The 23,316-nt window shown below is 42.3% G+C and overlaps 1 protein-coding gene across 1 annotated transcript in view; it reads left to right on the top strand.

Annotated features, from left to right (window-relative positions):
• The window catches only part of DNAH11 (dynein axonemal heavy chain 11), a 376,413-nt gene extending 353,993 nt beyond the window's left edge, over nucleotides 1–22,420 (top strand). Inside the window, exons 77-83 of the mRNA XM_040352802.1 lie at nucleotides 2,118–2,237; nucleotides 5,710–5,952; nucleotides 9,143–9,325; nucleotides 9,398–9,513; nucleotides 18,747–18,859; nucleotides 21,455–21,595; nucleotides 21,818–22,420. Of these exons, the coding sequence (XP_040208736.1) occupies nucleotides 2,118–2,237; nucleotides 5,710–5,952; nucleotides 9,143–9,325; nucleotides 9,398–9,513; nucleotides 18,747–18,859; nucleotides 21,455–21,595; nucleotides 21,818–22,065 (1,164 nt within the window). The 3' untranslated portion in view covers nucleotides 22,066–22,420. The remainder of the gene's footprint in view (nucleotides 1–2,117; nucleotides 2,238–5,709; nucleotides 5,953–9,142; nucleotides 9,326–9,397; nucleotides 9,514–18,746; nucleotides 18,860–21,454; nucleotides 21,596–21,817) is intronic.
• Nucleotides 22,421–23,316: the final 896 nt, after the last annotated feature.

Genomic DNA, 23,316 nt, shown 5'->3' with positions numbered 1-23,316 from the left:
TTAATAATCACTACAATTAGTTTTGATGATGGAAGCAATTTGCAGCACGTCATATACATAAATAACATTGAGATTCTTGCATGTGTCATTATTATGTATTAAGGATGCCACCTTGTTGTGACATTCCCACTGATATTCTACTTGAGATGAAATTAAGGTGAGATGAGTGATTTTATTTGAAAGGTAAAACAAGTTCATGCCACATTTATTAAATTAACAAGGTGACTTTGAAAAATAATACTTATGTGGGTTGGGTTCAGGTGGCCATGTAAAATGCTTTTAAATAGTTTGCAGCGGGATCTGTGAGATATAGTACCATCAAACTCGTGTCTGATTGTGTTCATCACATTTTTCTTTATTGTGTCTGTTCATATTTCTATAAAGCAGATAATCAATCTAAAAAAAACAGTTCAAGTGCATCAAAAAACAGTGCAAGTGCAAGGGAACTTGTACAAACGCAACCTTAAAGACCGACATTGCTAACTTCCAAATGCTAATTGCTTAAATACTTTAATATGGAAGCCTAACTATAAATTTTCTTAAAATACCCCAATCCCCCCCCCCCCAACTATCCTACCTAAATTGCACAAAAAAAAATCCTGTCCGGTCATATGATCCCGCAGCTCCTGCTCCCCTGCATCAGTGAGCGGCTGCTGCAGGGGAAAGGAAGGAGCCTATGGGTAATGTCACAGCTCCGTAAATTCCCAGCTGTTGTTGAGCACTGTTTGAGCCAGAGCTTTTGGCCAGACCAGAGTGGATTGAATATAGGTAGATACACACACACATCATTATTACACAGGCTAGGTAGGAAGTAACGGGAGGGAACATTTTTAGTTAGGGTTTTCTTCCACTTTAAGTCACTGGTCCGTAAAAAGCATGTTCCATGTGAAGTCATAACTTACAGTAGGATTTGCTTATGAGATTTAAGTCCTTGATTTATAATGACCCTGTCACATTATCTCTTGTAAAAAAAGTCTGAACTGTGTAAGGGGTTAGCTCGGTAGCGGGGTGTGTGACCCCCTGGATGGGTTCACTACACACTGAATTTATACAGAAAGGCAGGTCGAAGACGGTTGAAAACAAAGATTTTGGTTTATTCTTCCATCTTGCTGGAAACAAGTGCAAGCATCCAAACAGCATAAACAAAATCAAACATAAAATAAACCCTGGCCACTTGGGGCGTCTACCTTCACCACACAGGAACCTATCTATGGAGTCTGGCACAGCCTACTGCTGAGCAGACACTGCTGGTTATACAGCAGAAAAACAAATAGTCTTTTTGATTTTTATCACACAGAACAATCAATAGCACCTCACCTCTTCAGAAGTATTTCTGCTCACTGCACTCCTTCACCCAGAAAGCCTCAGGATGCAGCAATCAGTGGTAATCCTCTGGATTACTTATAGAGGCCTTAATTGCCTCATTCTGAACAGCTGAAGTTTTCCCACGCTCTTAAATCTTTCTGGCTACTTCTGCAGCCGACACCTAATAATAATTGGTGTATTGTCCAAACAAAGCAGAAATGTATCTCCCGTCTGTGACAACACCCACAGATTTACCTGACTTCCTGTCACAACTGTTAAAGAGGGGTTCTGGGCATAATTTTTTTTTTTTTTTGCAAGCTAAAATGAATCACATTAAGTAGTCCCTAAAACATATTAATAGCTCCCCAATCGTTCCAGAAATCATTGCAAACACTTCCTCCAGCTTATGTTATATATACTAAAATTCTCAAATAAAAACGCCAGTAAATCGCTACACTCATGTGTGAATGCAGCCTAAAGCATCAAAGAAACAGTAAATCGCTACACTCAGGTGTGAATGCAGCCTAAAGCAACAAAAACACCAGTAAATCGCTACACTCTGGTGTGAATGCAGCCTAAAGCAACAAAATCTTATTTTCTGTGTTAAATATCTAAGAAAAAAATGTAGATATTGTATTTTCCATGCAAGTGTAGTAGCAGGATCTCTGACATTAGACAAACGTTTATTTTATAGGTTAATTGGCTCAGTTGAGTGTGCCCAAGATGGCTCCTAATCTCTTTGAGTCTCTATGGAGAAAAACGCTATAAAAATACAAATTCAATTATATTAACCCTCTAATTTCCAACCACAGGTACCATTGGAAGATTTGCGCTACTTGTTCGGAGAAATCATGTATGGCGGTCACATAACTGATGACTGGGACAGAAGGTTATGTCAGACATATTTAGAGGTTTATATGAGCACAGCAATGGTAATGTAATATTTAAGTATATAAAATATTTTATACATTTTTTTTCTGTGAATGTATACAATTTGTGAATTCTTGCAAGGCTGTCAGGGGTGCATATCTAGTTTTTTGTTGTAGTGAAAAGAAACCACATGTGCTCATGGAGAACCGTGTGCACCACAGATGGGATTGTCTGTGGACAGTGACATGAAAGTTGTATGACACCAGGGCTGGACTGGGACAAAAATTTGGCCCTGGACTTCATCCAGACTGGCCCACTTTGACAGGTCTCTCCCATGGCGGCCGAACAACTCCCGCACCCCCCCCCCCCCCCCCCGGCCACCCAAGCCCCCTCTCCCCCTTCACTAGCCACTAGCTGTTCTACTTTATTAGAGTAGAATGGCTGGTACTCTTATAGGCAGTACCAGTGGGGAAGCTAGACATTATTTCACCTGGGGCAAAGAATCAGTTTGGTGCCCCCCCCTTATGGGACAAGATTAGGCAGAAGTGAGAAACTCCCAGCTGTTTGTCCCCTCTCCCATGCTCCTCTGTCGTCCCCCCTGCTTCTCTGGTCCTCCCTCTGCTTCTTTGTTCCCCCCAGGTGAGCGCTGTGGGGAGGGAGAGGAGGTAAGCGCTGCAGGAAGGGAGAGGCAGAGGAGTGGAGGGGGGCGGCGGGCCGCTGTCACTGAAACCGGCCCACTGAGCCATCGGCCCACCGGGAAACTCCCTGTAGTCCCAATGGCCAGTCCATCCCTGAATGACACTGAAGCTCTTCATTAGCATCTTCAGTAACTGACTGTTGCAAATCAAGTATACATGTGTCTTGTTGCCATGGGATTTATAATTTGGATAGGGTCATCAGTATACGTGTGTTTAGTTTGAAAGTTTGGTGGCATAAAAGGAGGGAAAATCCTTGCTAAAAAGATTACATTTAAGCAAGGGTTTCATAAAAAGACCTATTGAGTTGTCGAAACTTGTAATGTCACATTATACAAGGGAGGGGTGCTAACAGCAATGGCAGATGCTGCTTACAACAGGAGTAATAGTAGTGCCTAGTACACACGATAGGATTTATCCGCGGATACGGTCCTCCGGACCGTTTCCGCGGATAAATCCTCTGAGGATTTTGATCCGATGGAGTGTACACACCATCGGATCGAAATCCGCGCCGAATTCCCATCGCGATGACGTGTCGCGCCGTCACCGCGATGATGACGCGGCGACGTGCGCGACACTGTCATATAAGGAATTCCACGCATGCGTCGAATCATTACGACGCATGCGAGGGATGGGTTCGGACGGATCGATCCGGTGAGTCTGTACAGACCACCGGATCGATCCGCTGGAGCCGATTCCAGCGGATAGATTTCTTAGCATGCTAAGAAATTTTTATCCGCTGGAAATCGGTCGGCCCGAAATATATCCGCGGATAAATATCCGCTGGATCGTACACACCAGCGGATCTATCCGCTGAAACCGATCCGCGGATCAATTTCAGCGGATCGATCCTCTCGTGTGTACGGGGCCTAGCAGTCAGGCTGTTCTTGTCCCCTTCCTCATTTCCCAGAAGCAATTCGCCATTCGGTCATGTTAAGAAGAGCTTCACCTTATCCTGGTCGAAAATTGTACCTTTAATATATCCGCTCCTACAGGTTGTTGCTATCCTTGTCTGTATTTACCTTGCAATTGAAACATTTTAAAGCTAATTTGCGAGTCAGTATTAAAGCGGTAGTAAACCCTTGTGTCCTCTCCTAACTAGTTACATATTCCGAAAGACATTGCATTTCTACATCGATCGATCGCTATGTAGTACATGATATTACTAGTCCTACCGTTTAAATCGTTGCCTTTTTGCAGTCTCATAGTTGCAGTTAGCCCGCGCCATTGTTGATAAGGGGGTAGATTCAGGAGCGATTTACGCCGGCGTATCCATAGATACGCCGCGTAAATTCAAAGTTGCGCCGGCGTATCTACTTTCTGTATTCAGAAAGCTAGATACGCCGACATTAGCCTAAGATCCGACTGGCGTAATTCTATTATGCCGTCGTATCTTAGGGTGCATTCTCACGCTGGCCGCTAGGTGGTGCTTCCGTTGTTTTTGGTGTAGAGTATGCAAATTACCTAGTTACGCCGATTCACAAACGTACGTGCGCCCGGCGGTAGTTTTTTACGTTGTTTGCGTAAGGCTTTTTCGGCGTAACGTTGCTCCTGCTATTAGGTGGCGCAGCCAATGTTAAGTATGGACGTCGTTCCCGCCTTGAAATTTGAATTTTTTACATCGTTTGCGTAAGTCGTTTGCGAATAGGGCTGGACGTAATTTACGTTCACGTCGAAAGCAATGACGATTTGCGTCGAAATTTAGAGCATGCTCACTGGGACTTTTTCACGAACAGCGCATGCGCCGTTCGTAAAAAACGCGGGGTCATCATAATTTAAATAAAACACGCCCCCCCTTACACATTTGAATTACGTGCGCTTACGCCGGCCCCATTTACGCTACGCCGCCGCAACTTACGGAGCAAGTGCTTTGTGAATACTGCACTTGCTCCTGTAAGTTGCGGCGGCATAGCGTAAACACGATACGCTGCGCCGCCGTTAAATTGCGCGCCCCTACCTGAATCTACCCCAAGGTCTTTCGTGTCTTATGCATTGCTAACTTCCATCCACAGTTCCTTTCTCTTGCATAAATCCCGCGCGTGCACACTGCAGGTAAATATTCAAGCCTCTTCTTCGTTTCTGGTTACTATGGAAACGAAGAGAAGCTCTTCCCAGCGTACACCAGGAAGCTGTTGTCAGCCCCGACATAAACAGAGATTTGGCCGGCAGCGCCTCGGCTTGCCGGATTTGGCAATCAGACAACGCATGCGCGGAACAACGTCATCACTCGGCATATCGGCGATATACAGAGAAGGAAGCAGGTAGGACAGAAAACAAAGAGAGCAATGAATTGGGGATATTAACATGCCTTGGTAAATACAAAGTCTAAAATTTAGGTATACAACCGCTTTAAGATTCTATTAGTGCACATACACTCTATAATATACTGGAGCTTAATGAATAAGAAAAATAAAGACAGACGAACAAGAAAGGAGCACTAAAAATTCTAAGGGGCTCTTTACAAATTCTGTCGTAAAGCGAGGTGATGCTAAACAGGAGCGGTGAGACAGATTGTGCAACAAATGTATTACAAGGTTACAGCTTGAGTAATTCCTTCTTTGTGTGCTCTGTAGTCACACTGTGACACAATGAAATGTGACGTATTCCTAATTATGTGTCTGTGAAGAGTGAAATCTGTCTCAGTAATACATTTTGTCTCAGAACTTTGCAAATTGTTGCACTTGGCTGTCCAGGAATACAGGCGTACAAGTCTGTAAAGCTGTCTCAGAGACTTTGCTAAAGGAGAGACATCCTGATTTGCCACTAATTGTTTTGGTAATTTGGCTTATAAATGCTCCTCTAAGTGTTTAAAAGTAATTAAAATCTTTTTTTTTTTTAGCTTGATGGTGAGCTTTATCTAGCCCCTGGTTTCAAGACTCCTCCAAATTTGGATTATATTGGATACCACGACTATATTGATGAAATGTTGCCTGCAGAAAACCCTGTCTTATATGGACTCCACCCAAATGCAGAGATTGAATTCTTAACAGTAACATCTGATAACCTTTTAAAAACCATTCTAGAACTGCAGCCTAAGGAAAATGTGATTGGTGAAGGTTCAGGATCTTCCATAGAAGAAAAGGTAGGCTAGTTTTGTTATCATAGATGTATAATGACACTCATTTGGCTGCCTGTATGTATTCGAACTACAGCTATCATTTTACTGACCTGCAAATATCTTTTAAAACTAAGGCCTCATTCACACACGCGCTGTGGCCTGTAGAGCATGAATCAGCCATTTGTTTATGCGGACACAGCCTGTTGTCCTAATTTGACAGGTATGCTCAGTGTGATGCACGGTTTGTTTAGTGTGCTGCTTAGGCTCGATCACTATGGGGAGTAGTGTGGGTAATGCCGCAACTACTGCAGGAGTGCCAGCAAGGGATGGAGCTCATCCCAGCTCATGTAGTCACTGGAAGGAAGAGAGGAAAGATCCCTGGTGCGCACATCCACGGAATCTTATGGTGATATGAGAGATAAAGTATGTAAAAAAAGCAGTGCAGCGCTACTAACAAAATGATGAAAGTCCAAAAAACAAATAATTAATCAAAATGAAGAGAGGATAAGGGTGACTTCTGGAACCTCAATAAGGTGATCGGATGAAGACTCCTTATAAAACAGTCAAGTATCCTTAGATAGAAGTACAAACCGCTCACCTTAGCAGATGGACCTGTGGGTGAGCAGCAGGTCAAATGAGCTGTCCGTCTAATAAGGGGGTATTATAAGATGGTAACAGCTGAAGAAGTCCTGTACCTTGGGACGATACGCGTGCGGGGGGCTTCCATTTTTGATGTCAGGACAGCCACCTACTATCTCCATTTTGATTAATTATTTGTTTTTTGGACTTTCATCATTTTGTTAGTAGCGCTGCACTGCTTTTTTTACATACTCTGACCAAGGACTTATTGACCCTCAGTGTTCAGCAGCTTTGTTATTGTTTTGTCCTTTGCGCAGTCTGCTCTCTCTATTCAAAAATATGAGAGATAAAACCTCAGCCTGGGCTCCCACCAGGCTACTCCCCCCAATGTGTTTCACTCCGCCCCTCAGAGCTTAGTCATGGGATACCCATGATTAAGCTTCGAAAGGCGGAGTGAAACGTGTTGAGGCGTGGCCTGGTGGGAGTTCAGGCTGGAGGTCTCTCTCATACCACCATAGAACTCTGTGGATGTGCGACACCAGGGATCTTTCCTCTCTTCCTCCCAATTTCACACTGGCTGTGCTCAGGGCAGCTCATCTGCCCTTGCATGCCTATAGAGTTACGTAGACTGCCTGCACGCTGGTCAAACAACCAATGTATGCTCCGCAGCATCATGTGAATGAGGCATTATAGTATCCTACAGTATTAACCATTGCAGCATAGTAAACAGTGGTTATATAGGTTGAAAACAGACATCTGTTGAGTTCGATAGAACAAAAAACTTGTGTTGTCAGAACTGCAGCTGATCCAAAGAATGTTAAAAGGCTCTTATAAAGCAAGCTCTAATTTAGATCTCTCAGGAAGAAAACTCCTAAACCTTTCTCTTCTACTAAAGTTGAACTGGTTTCATGTCCGACCAAAACACAAATTAATGGGTCACGTGTGTAATAAATCAGTGCTGTATACAGTATATAATAGAAGAAAAGAGTAATAATAACTTTACATATAGGTGGCAGATTTTGTTTTGGGCTTTGCTGCAACAGGTAGGCATGCCATATGTTTGTCCCTTGTGAGTGGGTATGTTGTACTACTTGAAATGGCTTGTGAGTAATCAGATACATGTGCACAAGGGACAACCTAAGCTGACCATAGATGACTCGTGTTTTTTTTTTTTCAATTAGCTGGCAGGCTTAAAAAGATAAAAATAATTTCTTCATTCACACAAGTTAGATTGATGGGACATGGTCCCAACTGGGACATTGTATATGCTGACAATGGGACTCTGCTGTAAGAATACATTAGTCAGTGGCTACAGCCGATTGTCTGCAACTGCTGATTGAGCAAAAACTTCCAACATGCCCGTTTGATAGAAGACATTTTAACAATTGACATCTCTCAAACAGGGTTGGCCACACATGGATCACAATTCAGCTGGTCTCTGCTGAACCAGCTGAATTCAAATCCATATAAGGCCAGCTTTAGGCTGTTGCGGTTAAAGGATATTGGTATTGCTTATGTAGCGCTCACCCCCGAAGGAGCCGCTGGATAGAATTGGGATGGTGTGTTACCTCTGTGAGCGTCTAGGGGTAGCTGATGATGAGAGCAGCAATGATGGAATCTCCAAACAGCAGGTGTCTTTCTTGTGCTTTTATTTCTGCCCAACACGGCAAACAATAAACTTGAGGTAGATAGATCAAAGATGGGTGAGGAGGAGGATTAGCAGATTCAGGCCTAACCGAACAGCAGTCCTGCTTCCAATGACACTTCACTTTTGTCGTCACTCCAGCCAAAGTGGGTACAGTGTATCTGGACAGGCCTCTCACACCGACCTGGCAGCCAAGATATCACTTGAAACTTTGAGAGGAAACAGGTCTCTGCCACAGACCTATCCTCAGAACTTAGGTTATGGAGACTATTCTCCTCAGTAAACTTCTTCTGGCCTGGATCTCGCTCAGGTAGTCTCAATTAGGTTACCGACTGGCAGGTGGCCAACATCCACCCCTCAGCATTCGGTTACCTGGATCCCCGGTGGATTGTCTAGGCCCTGTTGGACCGCCAGCCTCTCATTGGCGCTCCTCAGACGGACTCCCCACCGAACAGCCACACTTGCTTGGGATCTCCTTAGAGTTGGGAACCCAGTCGACCACTGGATCCCCGCCACAGCTTTAGATGATCCGGGCCAATATGGTCCCGGAACCAGGAACTCCGCGTGGCACGCGCACCCCGGCCCGGTAGGCCATATCGCCGGGGAGCTCCCGCTTAATGGCGTCTGCTCCAGAAGTACCCTCCCCCAGCATGCCCCGCGAGGGAAACCCCCTCCTGATTGGCTGCTGGCAAGAGGCACTCCAGCCTGGACTCCACTGCTGCCACCTGCCGCCCCGGGGTGGAAAAGCACCTCAGGAGCGCAGAATGAACTCACAGTACAGCCCAGCCGAAACAGAGGCCTAATTTATGCCAATCACTTGGATGAGAGCTAACTAACTCTCTCATTCCCCTCTAAATTTAGAATAGCACCTGTACAGAAAGTACACAGGTGCTACACTTATAAGCTGCATTTATTGGTTACAAGAAATGTATTCCTATATTTAGATTGCATACATGGACAAGCCTTTCCCATCTATACTTTTCTTTGCAGGTGAAGAATGTTTTGGATGCAATTTTGGAAAAGTTTCCAGAAGAATATAACTTGCAGGAGATAATGCAAAAGACAACGGAGAGGACTCCTTACATCCTGGTCTGTTTCCAGGAATGTGAGCGAATGAATGTCCTTATGAAAGAGATCCGGAGGTCATTAAAAGAACTTGACCTGGGACTGAAGGTCAGTTTGCTTTACTGAAGCTTCTTTCATAACTTGAAAGTCAATAATACTGACAGGACTTTGTCTCTCTAGGGGGAACTCACGATCTCCTCAGATATGGAGGCTCTGCAGACTGCACTCTACTATGACAGTGTTCCTGAGTATTGGACTAGGCTGGCATATCCATCAACATTCGGGCTAGGGCAATGGTGAGAACTGTGATTTAACAATGTCTTTTAGGTACACTGTGTTGTTATATGTGCTCTTTCTCACCACTTTTAATATCACACTGATATAAAGAATGTAAATATTATCATAAGCAAACAGTAGTGACAATGGCTTAATAGAATGGAGTACTGCCATCAATTGAATCTATATTTACTGTATTTATTGGCGTAGAACACTCACTTTTTTACCCTGAAAATAGAGGGTAAACTCTGCCTGCGTATTATACACAGGGGCCTGTGGAAAGTTATTTTCTTGAAACTTCCCTCTTAAAGTGGAGTTCCACCCATAAATATAACATTACATCAGTAGTTTTAAAAAAATGTCATTAGTCCTTTACGAAAAAAAACATTTTTTTTTAGATGCCTTCAAAGTGTTGTTGCTAGGCAGAATAGTTGATCTTCCCACTTCCTGCACCCATGTGCTTAATGCTTCCTAACCTACACCGCACAGACTCCTGGGAATGTAGTGGGTGTAACTTTCCAGGAGTCTGTGCACTCCCCAGTCTCAAAGAATCATGTGACTTGGACAGCACAGGTGCTGAAACCTGATCTGACACTGCTTGTGCAGCACTGAGCATGTGCAAGGCTGAAATCCAGGAAGTCATACAGTCTGGCTTCATGATGCCCACACTTAAGATGGCCCCAGTCAATTTCTATTTTATAAAGTGTCTAAATGCTGTAACAACCTAACAAAACGGACCTTAGTTTACAGACTAACTTTACTAGAATACATTAAGCTTGTGTATTACAGGGGTATTTATATTTAAAAAGTGAAATTGTGGCCGGAACTCCGCTTTAAAGTTAGGGTGCGTGTTATATGCCTGTGCGTGTTATACGCCAATAAATACGGTAGTTAGAATTCCAGACTAAATCTTTTTACTGGACACAGTGAGACAAAATTAGGGCCTCGATTACACGTATTGCTGTGTTTCTATGGTCCACCCTATAAAATGTAGATGTGAAAGGAGATCTAAAATGTTATCACTGGAACAGGAATAGAGGGGAAGTCTTCCCATGGGTTCACCTGTTCTAATGACAACTGTGAAAGATGGGATTTCCCCCACCTTGGGAATATCTCCACTCACTCAAGTTTCTGGGAAAGAAAGTAAATACAAATCTCTCCAATGAAGAAAAGATAAAGCATGTATACCATGCACAATTTATCCAAAATGATAAAAAAAATAAAAAATGCTTGTTAATAAATAAATAAAAATATTCAAAAAGGCAGTGCAGAAACCGAGAACACACAATTAATATTGTTTACTAAAGGAGGATCACTGAAGGATAAATTCCAATTGTGTATAAAGGTACATTTTTTCAACCAGTTCTGAACAAACAAAATCTTGATGAAATGTACTGGAAACTGTCAGAATATCTTGTATTGTTCTCTGCTCAGCATAGACTGGTGCTCTTATTATTGACTACAGAAAACATGGCCTTGCATATGACATGCTTAGTGAATGTTCATGTTACATGAAAGAGAAAGCTACAGTATATTGGACCTCCAAGTCCAGTTCTTCATTCCCACTTCGGGCACTTACACCAGATGCTTCTCCTGTTTGCTTTTACATTTTGAAAAGGTGTTTTGTTTGTACAGTAAAACCTTGGATTGTGAGCATAATTCGTTCCAGAAACATGCTTGTAATCCAAAGCACTTGTATATCAAAGCAAATTTCCCCATAAGAAATAATGGAAACTCAAATGATTCGTTCCACAACCAGTTTATAGTCCAGATTAAAAGATTATAGCAATATGATAAAATAAAATGTCCATCCACGAATGGAAGCCTCCACAAGGGGATTAGGAGGGAAATCTAGCAAGAGCTACAGTGTATAAAAGAGAAGAAAGGCACCTCCAAGTGTAGCAATATGGTTACATTTAATGAAGGTATATTTAGCAACTCGCATGGTTGATGATTAAAAGAGTCATATCTAAGTATGCAGGCATCCGGGGTAAAGCTGTCCACAAAGACCGTCCTCCTCACCGCCGGTTCTCACCACTGTCAGTCTGCAATCATGACCGGGAAGACTACCCTGCAGTAGAGTGATCTGAAAGCGAGATTTGAAGCGCTCGTGGAGCGCAGAGTGGAAGTTTTGACGTTGATGGTGGTGAGGAGGACGGTCTATGTGGACAGCTTTACCCCAGATGCCTGCATACTTAAATGTGCCTGTTTTAATCAGCCATGTGAGTTGCTAAATGTTGTACCTTCATTAAATGTAACCGTACTGCTACACTTGGAGGCGCCTCTCTTCTCTTTTATACTCAGTTGTGATAACATGACGCTACTTGTATATCAAGACATTGCTTGTATATCAAGTCAAAGTGTATTTAAAAATGTTGCTTGTCTTGCAAAATGCTCTCAAACTAAGTTACTCTCAAACCAAGGTTTTACTGCATTTATGTGAAATGTGCTGTTTTGTTCCCCTGTGCGGGACCATTTTGCCTTTCTTTTCTTCAGGCCTGTATTTTGGCATTGTCTTACGTAATAAAAACTATTTTACCAGAAAGAGAGGTCTATAGGGTCAAATCATTCCCAATAGAAAAATCTCAGAAAGAATGCTGTCCTGAAAATTGTTGTCCAGATTCTGCTAATTTTGCTAACACTACCTTAAAGATACCCTGTCAGGAATCTAAAACACATAAAACTGTCAGCTCCCAGCATAAGTGGGCACATCGTATTCACCTCTCTGGTGTCAGAGCTAGTGTAATGCTACGATGTAATGTATTTACGATAAAAAAAAGTCAGATGGACTTTTTTCATCCGAAATTCCGATCGATTGTGGGCTCCATCTGACTTTTTTCTGTCGTTGTTTAGAAATAAAATACATGTAAAGGGTGGTGGTGTCTGCGCTGTGATTAATAAATGGTGCAAAACTCACGAGGTGAGTAAGTGGACCACAAGGTGAGTCCTAAAACTAAGTGGGTGGTGAACAAATACAGAACAAAATAATAGAAGCAAAAGTAGGTAGGGAAGATGCTTACACAACTAAAATATCAAAAACAGTGTGAACCTAGAAGAGTTAATCTCGAACACTAGGTCATGCAGTAGTGACAAGTGATATCGCAGTGACCATGAAAACCCAATCTCATATAGTGCAATAGGCGAATAAAACGATATTACTATAGCATCTAGTGACAAGTCTAGACAATCCTGAAAAAATAGATAAAATTAAAATACAAAAAATAAAGTCTTATGAAAGGTGCTCCCAAAAAATAGAACAAGTCCACAGTTCCGTGCTGATGGCAAAGACTTCAGTGCAAGACACCTCAGGTGGTCCCTACGTGCTCACCTCACGGCTATAGCACGGATAGCCAACAAATAAACGCAAGGGATGCAGGCTCGAGCAGCAGCAAATAGATATAGATATATATATATAATAGATATACAGTATAGATCGTCTTCTGGGAGTCTCAACACATCACTCCCAGGAGACAGTGCGCATGGCCGGGAAAATCTAAAGACACGCCCACTCCCGCAGGGAATGAAACCCGGAAACCACATAGAATGCACGATTCTAAAGGTAAACATTGACCTACGAGAAAAAAAAAAAACGACGGATTGCAATGTATGCTGCTGCTATGAGTGAGACGAAGTTGATATTTAGGGTGAACCTCCGCTTTAAATGAGACAAGTATGCACTAAAGAGGGATATGCTTTGTTCATATTTCATGTCTTAAGTCTACAACCAATTGAAATATTATGTCACAATAAGATTTTTGTACCTTCTGTAAAATCTTTTTCTTTTCGTTTATTGAAGGAAACAGAAATGCAGATACAGTTGGGTTATATTGTTGCCTTTAGTAGGTTTGGACACTGGCACAGAGAAAAATCACATATCAGCCTCCATCTTACCCCTCTATCAAACATGCAACATTGTTTTAAAAAGCAGTATTGAGGACAAAGGGAAATAAAAGAGAGGGGACCTGTGTCACTCAGGGTACTAATGAATCTTACTTTCTTTGTCATTCATTGAGAGGCGCAGGAATTCAGATACGGAGTCTGAAAGTAGTCCAGCTAAGGGGTGGCCAACAGCTACAGTCTACAACTGAAATCACCTGAGGAACCAACACCCAAATCTGACAAGATGAATGAAGCTCCTTTTAAGACAAAGGAAGCTGCCAAAAACCAAATGAAGGCTACAGAGGAGAGCACCACTGTCATGGACATGCAATAATGTCTGGCAGTTTACCTTCTCCATGTGTCCATTAGAGGCCTGCCTCTCTTTCTGGCTGCCTTTTATCATCTCCTCCCTGTATGGCTCCACCCTAGGTCATCCCAGGAAGTCTATATTAACTGTTGCACTGCAGGTCTGCTTTGTTGTTCAACTTTGTTAGCTTGTGTTCCTGTCTGTGTACCAATTTTGGATCGTCTCTGACTACTCCTGTTTGCCTGTGACCCTGACCTTTGGCCTGTCCCTTGGTTACCCTCGTCTGCCTGTTGCCCCGACCTTGGCTTACCCATCACTATCCCTTGTGTCCTCAGTGGCTGCTTCTCCTCTCTCCCTACGGAGCGTGACCTGGGGGACCCCAGTTGCAGCGAAGCCATCCTCACCACCAGAGGCTCTGGTGAACACCTGCTGGACCTTGGACCCCGGGCCCTGGGGAATCTTGGGCTCATGTTTCCTGTCCATCCGCAGCAGACAGCAATTGGGTTCACTACCTTGCGGTGCACCCCTGTCCCCAACGGGGTGCACTTTTCACCTGGCAACCACCAGTGGGGAATTAGTTCAAAAGCACACTGAATCTGAAATAGTAAGAATCTGTGAAGCAAGACCTACAATATGATTTGGTCAGCAGTGGAAACAGTTGGATAACCCCAATAGAACAGTTGCCCCCAGAAAACCTCAGGCACATTAATGTTCAGAGAAAATTGGGACCAGACAGTTTATTCAGAAAGACTAAAGCCTTATTCCCCCAACCGGTAGGATTCAGATAAGAAAAATTCCAACAAAGGAAGAGACTGCCTAGTCGGGCCCATCTTGCTGACAAGATATGCAAGAAAGTGAGAATCCTCAAAGCAGATAAACCCCTTAGGGTTGCAGCTATCCCTTGACCAGAAAAAAAACTCAGGGGAACAGTCCCACAGAGTCATCCAAACTGAGGTAGAAAAGTACCCCAAAAAGGTAGGCAGGGATAAGGTATATCGGAACACCAGATAAAAGAAGGACGAACCAGGAAATATCCATCCAACTGTGTCACTGGGGTCTGCAGGACCTGCCTAATCATGAGCATCGAACGTGGTTCTATAAATCAGCTAATCTTCAGACACATATTGTCCCCTAAAAGAGGCACTTGCAGCAGAGCCCGATGGTGTTTTGCGTGCTGACAGTGTGTGTGGTGGTGGTGGGGTGATCTGTAGAAGATAAGATCATGCAGGTGCACAGACCTCTCCCTGCAGTTCAGAGACTGCTGAATAAGGAGAGCTAGATTTCAATGCGCTGTCCTAATGGAAGACAATACTGCTGAAAATATGACTCTTGGCGACATCCAGTGTAGAAACCATGTAACTTCTCTTGTCACATGGAGGACTCCCATTCTTTTCCAGGGAAGGCACAGCAGCCCTTGGGTGATTTCAAAGGGAGAAAATATGCTCAAAGAGGTGACCATCTGCTCTAGGGAAAATAGCTAGAGCCCTGAACATAGAGACACCCCAGCAAGTGGGGTCCCCTGGGGTGGGGGAAAATACTACAACTAGAAGAGGATACTAGATACAAATGGTCGCGCCAGCGAGTACTTGATCTACAGAGACAACGTGGATGTTTCCCTCAGAGCCACAACTCTGAGACTCAACTAAGAGAGCCTAAGAAACACTGAGGGTAGGAGAGGCTCTTCTGAGAATGGGTTACCAGAACTCAACATCAGAGGATCCTTCTTAAGTAGGGGAAAAGAGTTTGGGAAATGTACAATGCCAAAACACCTCATTTAGACTTATAAGTAATGGGTTTCAGGCAACAGAAGCTGAAAGATGAGAAATCATTTAAAGTGATGCCAGGCACAAGGGGCTAGCCTGTGGACTAAAGAGTGTCCTGTTCTGAAAAATCACACAATTCCCAAATTAGAAGTAGAAGGTGCACCTTCATGCAGAAGGCTGTTTGGTGGTGTTACCTGACCTCTGGCTGCAAGCCCTACAGGCAGAGTGGGCATCAGGCTCTGAAGACCTGCGAGTACCTGCAGCAAAAAGTGGATAAAGGATTGAGGTGAAAGTCCTCAGACCCCTCCGTTGACCTACCTTAAGGTAGGAGTGCACTCTGGCCACCTGTGGCATTGTTGATCATGTTGTTAAGGTCATGGTTAACAAAGCCATGTTTTTTGAAGGACAAGTGAAAAGTCAAAACGTTTTGAAAATGATGTTGGTGCCCTATGCACTAAGCCAGAGAGCTCATCTGTATGGATATGAGTCACACATTTAGATGCTTGTAAAAAGCCATTACAACTAGAGCATAAGGCTCCAGAGATTTTTTCCATTGATTTTAGGAAATGAGGATCAACCCCAGCAGTGCAGAAGTCCTTTAAAACATTATTAAAGTAATAATAACAATGGTGGAACCCTCTAATTATACACATTTAATATTCTCTCTCAGGGATACCATCCCTTATATTAGAATCCACAAAATACCCCCACCCCCCCAATGGGAAGACATGAGGGGAGAGAGAGTAATGGGACTTTGCATTTGCCTCCATAATGAATACATAACAGTATATTTTATTTTGTATTCATTACATTCAAAACAGATTTTAAAAAAAAGTATCAAATTTCATGTCACATGCAAGTATAATTTTTAATGTACAAAGTAATTAATTGGCGTTTTACGGATCGACTTGCTTTGCAAATGATTTGCTTCCTCCACACCTCTAGTGCATGCTGGCAACTATTTTTTCTACAAGAATAATGGTTACATATGTAATACAGACACTTTATTGAGTCAAACAAATCAAAAATTATTTTGTGGATCCCTTTTAAAGGAATTCGCCTATTTTGACACAGTCTGACAGATTAAAGTCACCACAAAAATGCAACGGAGGGAAAACCAATCAATTCAGGCTGGGATTTAAGAAGGGATTCCAAAAAGGTGAGTAGTCTCAACCAATTTAGTGTTCTTCATGTGAAGGTGTATCACTGGTGTCTCTACAGTGGAACAGACCACTAGTTGATATACTCCCTCTCAAAGGGGAAAAGTTCAGGCACGCTTCCAACTCCTCAGGACCCTTTCAGGTGTTTTCATTTCATATGGAGGAAAGTATCAAACAATGAGTGTAATGGAAAGTTCAGCTGTGGGAGCCTTAAAAGACCCTCCAAATGCAGGGTAGAATGTACTGCATCATTAAGGTCTGACACAAACCTGGGGTAACAGCAGGTGACTCCAGTGCCAGAGATCGTATCGGGTCACAACAAGCCCAGCAAGATTAAGGGCCTTGGAAGGGTCAAAGATGGACACTGTAGGGGATGGCACTAGAGCCCAGGAGCCTGAATGCCTTGGTAGCGGAGTAGGCATGAGGACTCTGTAGACATTAGGGAGGACTCACCCAACAAAGCTAAAAATTATTCTGATGCTAACAACCCTATAACAATAGGGGTCTCAGGTTCTAGATTATAAACTTTGGATCTTTCTTGGGATAACAGGTAAACCCACAAAACAACTAGGGGAGTATGGGCTAAGGTCACACTTGGTAGCAGGACTACTCTGTCTATGTTTACAGTTTAGCGATAATACAAGGCCCAAAGTAAGACAAACTCAAGCAGTTGGTGCTGGTAAGGGTTTTAGGCAGCTGGAGGTGACCAGGTCACTGTAGGCGGCCAGTGGAATAGATCATAGATCTACATGTGTTCAGGAGCAGGATGATTCCTCCAGGCTGAATGGTGCAGAGCATGCATGCAACACTCCATCCAGCCAATGATCCATCCACCCAGTGTAGTGTTAGGCCCCGTACACACGGCCGAGGAACTCGACGTGCCAAGCACGTCGAGTTCCTCGTCGAGTTCTGGGATGAAGCCGCCGAGGAGCTCGGCGGGCCGCCTTCTCCCATAGAACAACGAGAAAATAGAGAACATGTTCTCTATTTTCTCGTCGAGCTCCTCGGCGGCTCCATCGAGCCAAAACTGTACAGACGACAGAGTTTCTCGGCAGAATCCGGGTTTTGACCGAGTTTCTCTGTGAATTCTGCCGAGAAACTCTGTCGTGTGTACGGAGAAATTTTTAATCCAGACCTGCTTTAGAGACCAGCTCAAAAAGTGGTGTAGCACTAAAGGAAGAATCCATAATGAATAGGGATGAGCTTTATGTTCGAGTCGAACAGGAGTTTGACTCGAACATTGGCTGTTCGCCGAACAGCAAACAATTTTGGGTGTTCGTGGCAAATTTGAAAAGCTGCAGAGCGCCCTTTAAAACTGTGAGAAATCTAAAATGCTAATTTTAAAGGTTAATATGCAAGTTATTGTCATAAAAAGTGTTTGGGGGCCTGGGTCCTGCCCCAGGGGACATGTATCAATGCAAAAAAAAGTTTTAAAAACTGCAGTTTTTTCAGGAGCAGTGATTTTAATAATGCTTAAAGTGAAACAATAAAAGTGAAATATTCCTTTAAAATTTCGTACCTTGGGGGTGTCTATAGTATGGCTGTAAAGTAGCGCATCTTTCCTGTGTTTATAACATTCTCTGCACAAAATGATATTTCTAAAGGAACAAAAGTCATTAAAAACTACTTTTTTTTGCATTGATACATGTCCCCTGGGGCAGGACCCAGGTCCCCAAACACTTTTAATGACAATAACTTGCATATTAACCTTTAAAATTAGCGCTTTTGATTTTTCATGTTCGTGTCTCATAGAATTTAACGGTGTTCGAACAAATTTTTTGCCTGTTCGCATGTTCTGCTGCGAACCGAACCGAGGGGTGTTCGGCTCATCCCTAATGATGAGGGAAAAAAAGGCTAACAAAACAATAGTTAGACTTTTCTTAGCAAAGCTGAGGAACACTGTCAAAAAAGACATACTTGGTTTTAGAGGTGTTATACAGAGGCTGACTTATGATTTTTCTGTTTGCCGGTGTCCAAACCTCGAGAAGGTGGCTGTAAAACCCAACTATATCTGAACATGTGTCCCTCAATGGGCAATAAAGAAAATGTATATTGCACAAAAAACCTTCCACATAATATGTATCGTCAGAACAAGTCACTGATTTTTAGTTCAAGATTTAACAATTGTAATATATAATTCCTAGGGTTACTGATCTTCTTCTGCGATGTCGTGAACTGGATACGTGGACACAAGATTTGGTGTTACCAGCAGTTGTCTGGGTTTCTGGATTTTTTAATCCACAATCCTTCTTAACAGGTACATTTCCCTAGATGAGTTTTCAATTTTTTGTATTCATTACAATTATTGCTTTTTATTCCTCCTTTGTTTAACCACTTCAATACAGGGCATTTTCACCTCCTTCTTGCCCAGACCAATTTTTAGTTTTCAGCGCTGTTGCATTTTGAATGACAATTGCACAGTCATACAACAATGTACCCAAATGAATCTTTGTTTTTTTTTCCCCCACAAATAGAGCTTTCGTTTGGTGGTATTTGATCATACCTGCTGTTTTTATTTTTTTGCGCTATAAACAAAAGAAGAGACAATTTTGAAAAAAAACAATATTTTTTGATTTGTTAGATATCACAGTTTTTTTCCTTAGTTTAGACCGACACGTATTCTTCTACATAATTATTGTAAAAAAAAAAAAAATCACAATAAGCGTACAGTATATTGATTGGTTTACGCAAAAGTTATAGCGTCTGCAAAATAGGGGATAGATTTATGGCATTTTTTATTTTTTTTACTAGTAATGGCGGCGATCTGCGATTTTTTATTGTGACATTGCCGCAGACATATCGGACACTTTTGACAAGTTTTTGGGACCATTCACATTAATACAACGATTAGTGCTATAAAACTGCACTGATTATTGTGTAAATGTGACTGGCAGGGAATGGGTTAACACTAGGGGGCGTTGAAGGGGTTAATATGTTCCCTATTGAGTGATTCTAACTGTAGGGGGAGGGGGACTCACAAGGGGAGGAGACCGATCTGTGTTCCTCTGTACTGTGAGCACACATCGGTCTCACCTCTGACAGGAGGTGGATCTGTGTGTCTACACACACAGATCCACACTCCTGCTGTGATCGCGGGTGCCCGGTGGACTCCGGGCACATGCACCGGGTCACGAGCGGCATGCGCCCCCTAGACGGCCGGGAAGAAAGGAAGTCATATGACGTCCACCCGGAGGGAGGGTGGGTTCCTGCCGGCATCATATTACTATGGCCCGGTAAGGAAGTGCTTAAACATATGTGACTCAAGGGAGGCACACCATGGATCACATAGGAACGCGACTCTGTTGCAGTGCAATTTCAGCCCTGGATTGTAGCAAAAGTAGTGCATGCACTACTTTATAAAATGCAGAGAAAGTGGATCACATGGTACTTCTGTACCATGATATCCAGTGCAGATTTTTGCCTGAATGCACACCTGAACTGAACCGAACCCAAAAACGCACAGGACCCTTTTGGAAACCACACCATGGCCACCCCAGACATTTGTGAACCTGCTTCATTGAGAGCTGGTTACATTCACATTATGCAAATTGGATGTGGTTAAAACTGCATCCCTTTCGCAGATATGTGAACCTGGCCGGATAGTCCCGGTATTTTAATTACTTCCTGCCTGGAAACTGTACATATACAACAGGACAAGCGCCGTTCTGGGATGACGTACCTGTAAATCCTCCAACTCTAGACAGAGTGGTGTCCCTCAGACATAGTGGATCACAGATTTGGGTACACCGCTAATAAATTTGGCCCTGTACTATCACAGTAGTAAATAAAGGCTGAATGAATTAAAGCCTTTTAACAGCATTAACAATTGCTTACACTGATTAATCCGTAATAAAAAAAAAAAAAAAAAACACAGAGCAGTACAGAGTCACTACGGTGACACTACAATGTTCTGGTGAGGATACAGTGCCTTGCGAAAGCATTCGGTCCCCTTGAACTTTGCGTCCTTTTGCCACATTTCAGGCTTCAAACATAAAGATATAAAACTGTAATTTTTTTTGAAGAATCAACAAGTGGGACACAATCATGAAGTGGAACCAAATTTATTGGATATTTCAAACTTTAACAAATAAAAAAAACTGAAAAATTGGGCGTGCAAAATTATTCAGCCCCTTTACTTTCAGTGCAGCAAACTCTCTCCAGAAGTTCAGTGAGGATCTCTGAATGATCCAATGTTGACCTAAATGACCAATGATGATAAATAGAATCCATATCAAAAACAACAATAGTGTTTGTTTACTGAAGAATGATTGGGTATTCAAAGTAAACACATTTAGCAAAATTCTTTTAGACCTGGTTCACAGTAGTGCAACTTCTAATGTGACTCGAGTTGCACAAAATCGCATGACAATGCAAATAACTGTTTCCAATAACGACTGTTCACATCAATACAATGTGATTTCGGGAAAGGGGCCCTGTGCTAATTTGGTGAAAAGCGATACAATTTTGTGGGCAAAGACTTTAATGGAAAAGTATAAAAAAAAAAAAAAAAAAAAAAAAAATTATATATATATATATATATATATATATATATATATATATATATATATATATACACATATACATACACACACGTATGTGAATTTTTGTATGCTTTTTTCCCATGATCATGTGCTGCTGTAGAAGTAATATTACCAAAGCACACAACCATTAAATGCCACTTTCATCATATGAATATCAAAATGCAGAATCGCACCTCAAGTCGCATGCAAACCTGATCACACTAATGAAGCGCTTCTACATTTTAAGTAAATCAATCCCAATGTGTGAACTGCCCTTGCCGTTTCTAATAAACTTTTGGCATTAAATGATCATATCTTTGTATTTTTACCAGCGATTATGCAGAGCATGGCTCGGAAGAACGAGTGGCCACTGGATAAAATGTGCTTAACGGTTGATGTGACAAAGAAGACAAAGGATGAATTTGGCCACCCCCCTCGTGAGGGAGTATATATTCATGGACTGTTTATGGAAGGTAAAAAAAAAAAAAAAAAAAAAGAGACCTACTTCTGGTGCTGTATGAAATTCATTATATTAAATCCTGAGACTGCTTCTCGTAAGAGCACAGCTGATGCCACCTGTACAGCTTCAGCCATGAACATCTATCAATTTGCCATTACATGTAAATAAGACCAAACAGTTTAGAGGTTAGATGTAATATGTACGGAGCAATTTTACAGTATTTGTGTCTCTGTAGGTGCAAGATGGGACGTTCAAGCAGGTGCGATATCTGAGGCTCGTCTTAAAGAGCTGACACCAGCCATGCCTGTCGTCTATGTGCGAGCAATTCCTATCGACAAACGAGACTTAAAGAACGTGTATGAATGTCCTGTATACAAAACGAAAATCAGGGGCCCGACTTATGTATGGACATTTAATCTGAAGACCAAGGAGAAGCCAGCCAAATGGACTCTAGCAGGAGTGGCCTTGCTGTTAACAGTTTAATGCCAAATCCCTGAATCTGCCAATTTTATCCCAGGCAAAACCTAAATCACCTTTATGTATAAAATGTTATTTAATGGAATTTGTTCAGAAAATATTTATAAAATCAATTTTAGTTATATATTTTTGTTGTAAAAATGTATTACTTTAAGCACTAAATGTTGTGGTTTAACCATTTATAGTTAATAGGTACTGATGGAGTTACTCTCTTGTATATCACACTGAATGTGGCAAGACTCCGATATAATTGCTATCAGGCCAGATGGCTCTGTAATGCTGTTTCTTTATGTAAAGTGTAAAAGTAGATACTGGAAAATGACTTGTAATAAAATAAAAACTATTTTGAAGTTTTCGGTTAGCAATCTCTCAATGCACAAGGTTGAATTCTGGTCCTCGAGGGACACACATGCCAGTTTTAAATTGCAAAAACAATTAGATCAAGGCAACCCACGTTAGACTACAAAGTTTCTGCCACCGATGGACCACTAGTGTGACATGGCCAAGACAGTGCATGCTTTTCAGGTCTCACTGGAATAATGCACTCACAAATTACCAATTTACATACAAACTGGGAAACGGTTTAAAGAGATTGGATGCATTATGTACGGAGCAATTTTACATTATGTGTGTCTCTGTAGGTACAAGATGGGACATTCAAACAGGTGTGATATCCGAGGCTCGTCTCAAAGAGCTGACACCAGCCATGCCTGTTGTCTATGTCCAAGCAATTCCCATCGACAAACAAGACTTGAACATGTATGAATGTCCTGTATACAAAATGAAAATCAGGGGCCAGATTTATGTATGGGACACTTAATCTGAAGACCAAGGAGAAGCCAGCCAAATGGGACTCTAGCAGGAGTGGCCTTGCTGTTAACAGTTTAATGCCAAATCCCTGATTCTGCCATTTTTATTCCAGGCAAAACTTTAATGCTACATCCCAAATAGATTGTATATAAGAAATTATTAGACCACATTGAGGGTAAGAGTTTACATTGCGGCCAGGGGATGCTTTTCATCCATTCATACAACTGTACTTGTTATTCACTCATTTGTAATGGCCCAAAATGTATTTAAAGCAGAACTGTGGTCTCAGTATACATATGCGACCTTTATGGAGACGTGCACCTCCCTGTGACGATATGGGCTTCCATCAGTAACCTTCTTTCCTCAGGTACAGATTCCATACTGGGATTGCAGCTATTCACTGTGGAAACATTTAGGAGTGTGTGGTCCCCCACCAACATATGGATG

Source organism: Rana temporaria, chromosome 5 (assembly GCF_905171775.1).
Source record: "Rana temporaria chromosome 5, aRanTem1.1, whole genome shotgun sequence".
Classification (NCBI taxonomy): domain Eukaryota; kingdom Metazoa; phylum Chordata; class Amphibia; order Anura; family Ranidae; genus Rana; species Rana temporaria.
This window is presented reverse-complemented; position numbering and strand designations above follow the sequence as displayed.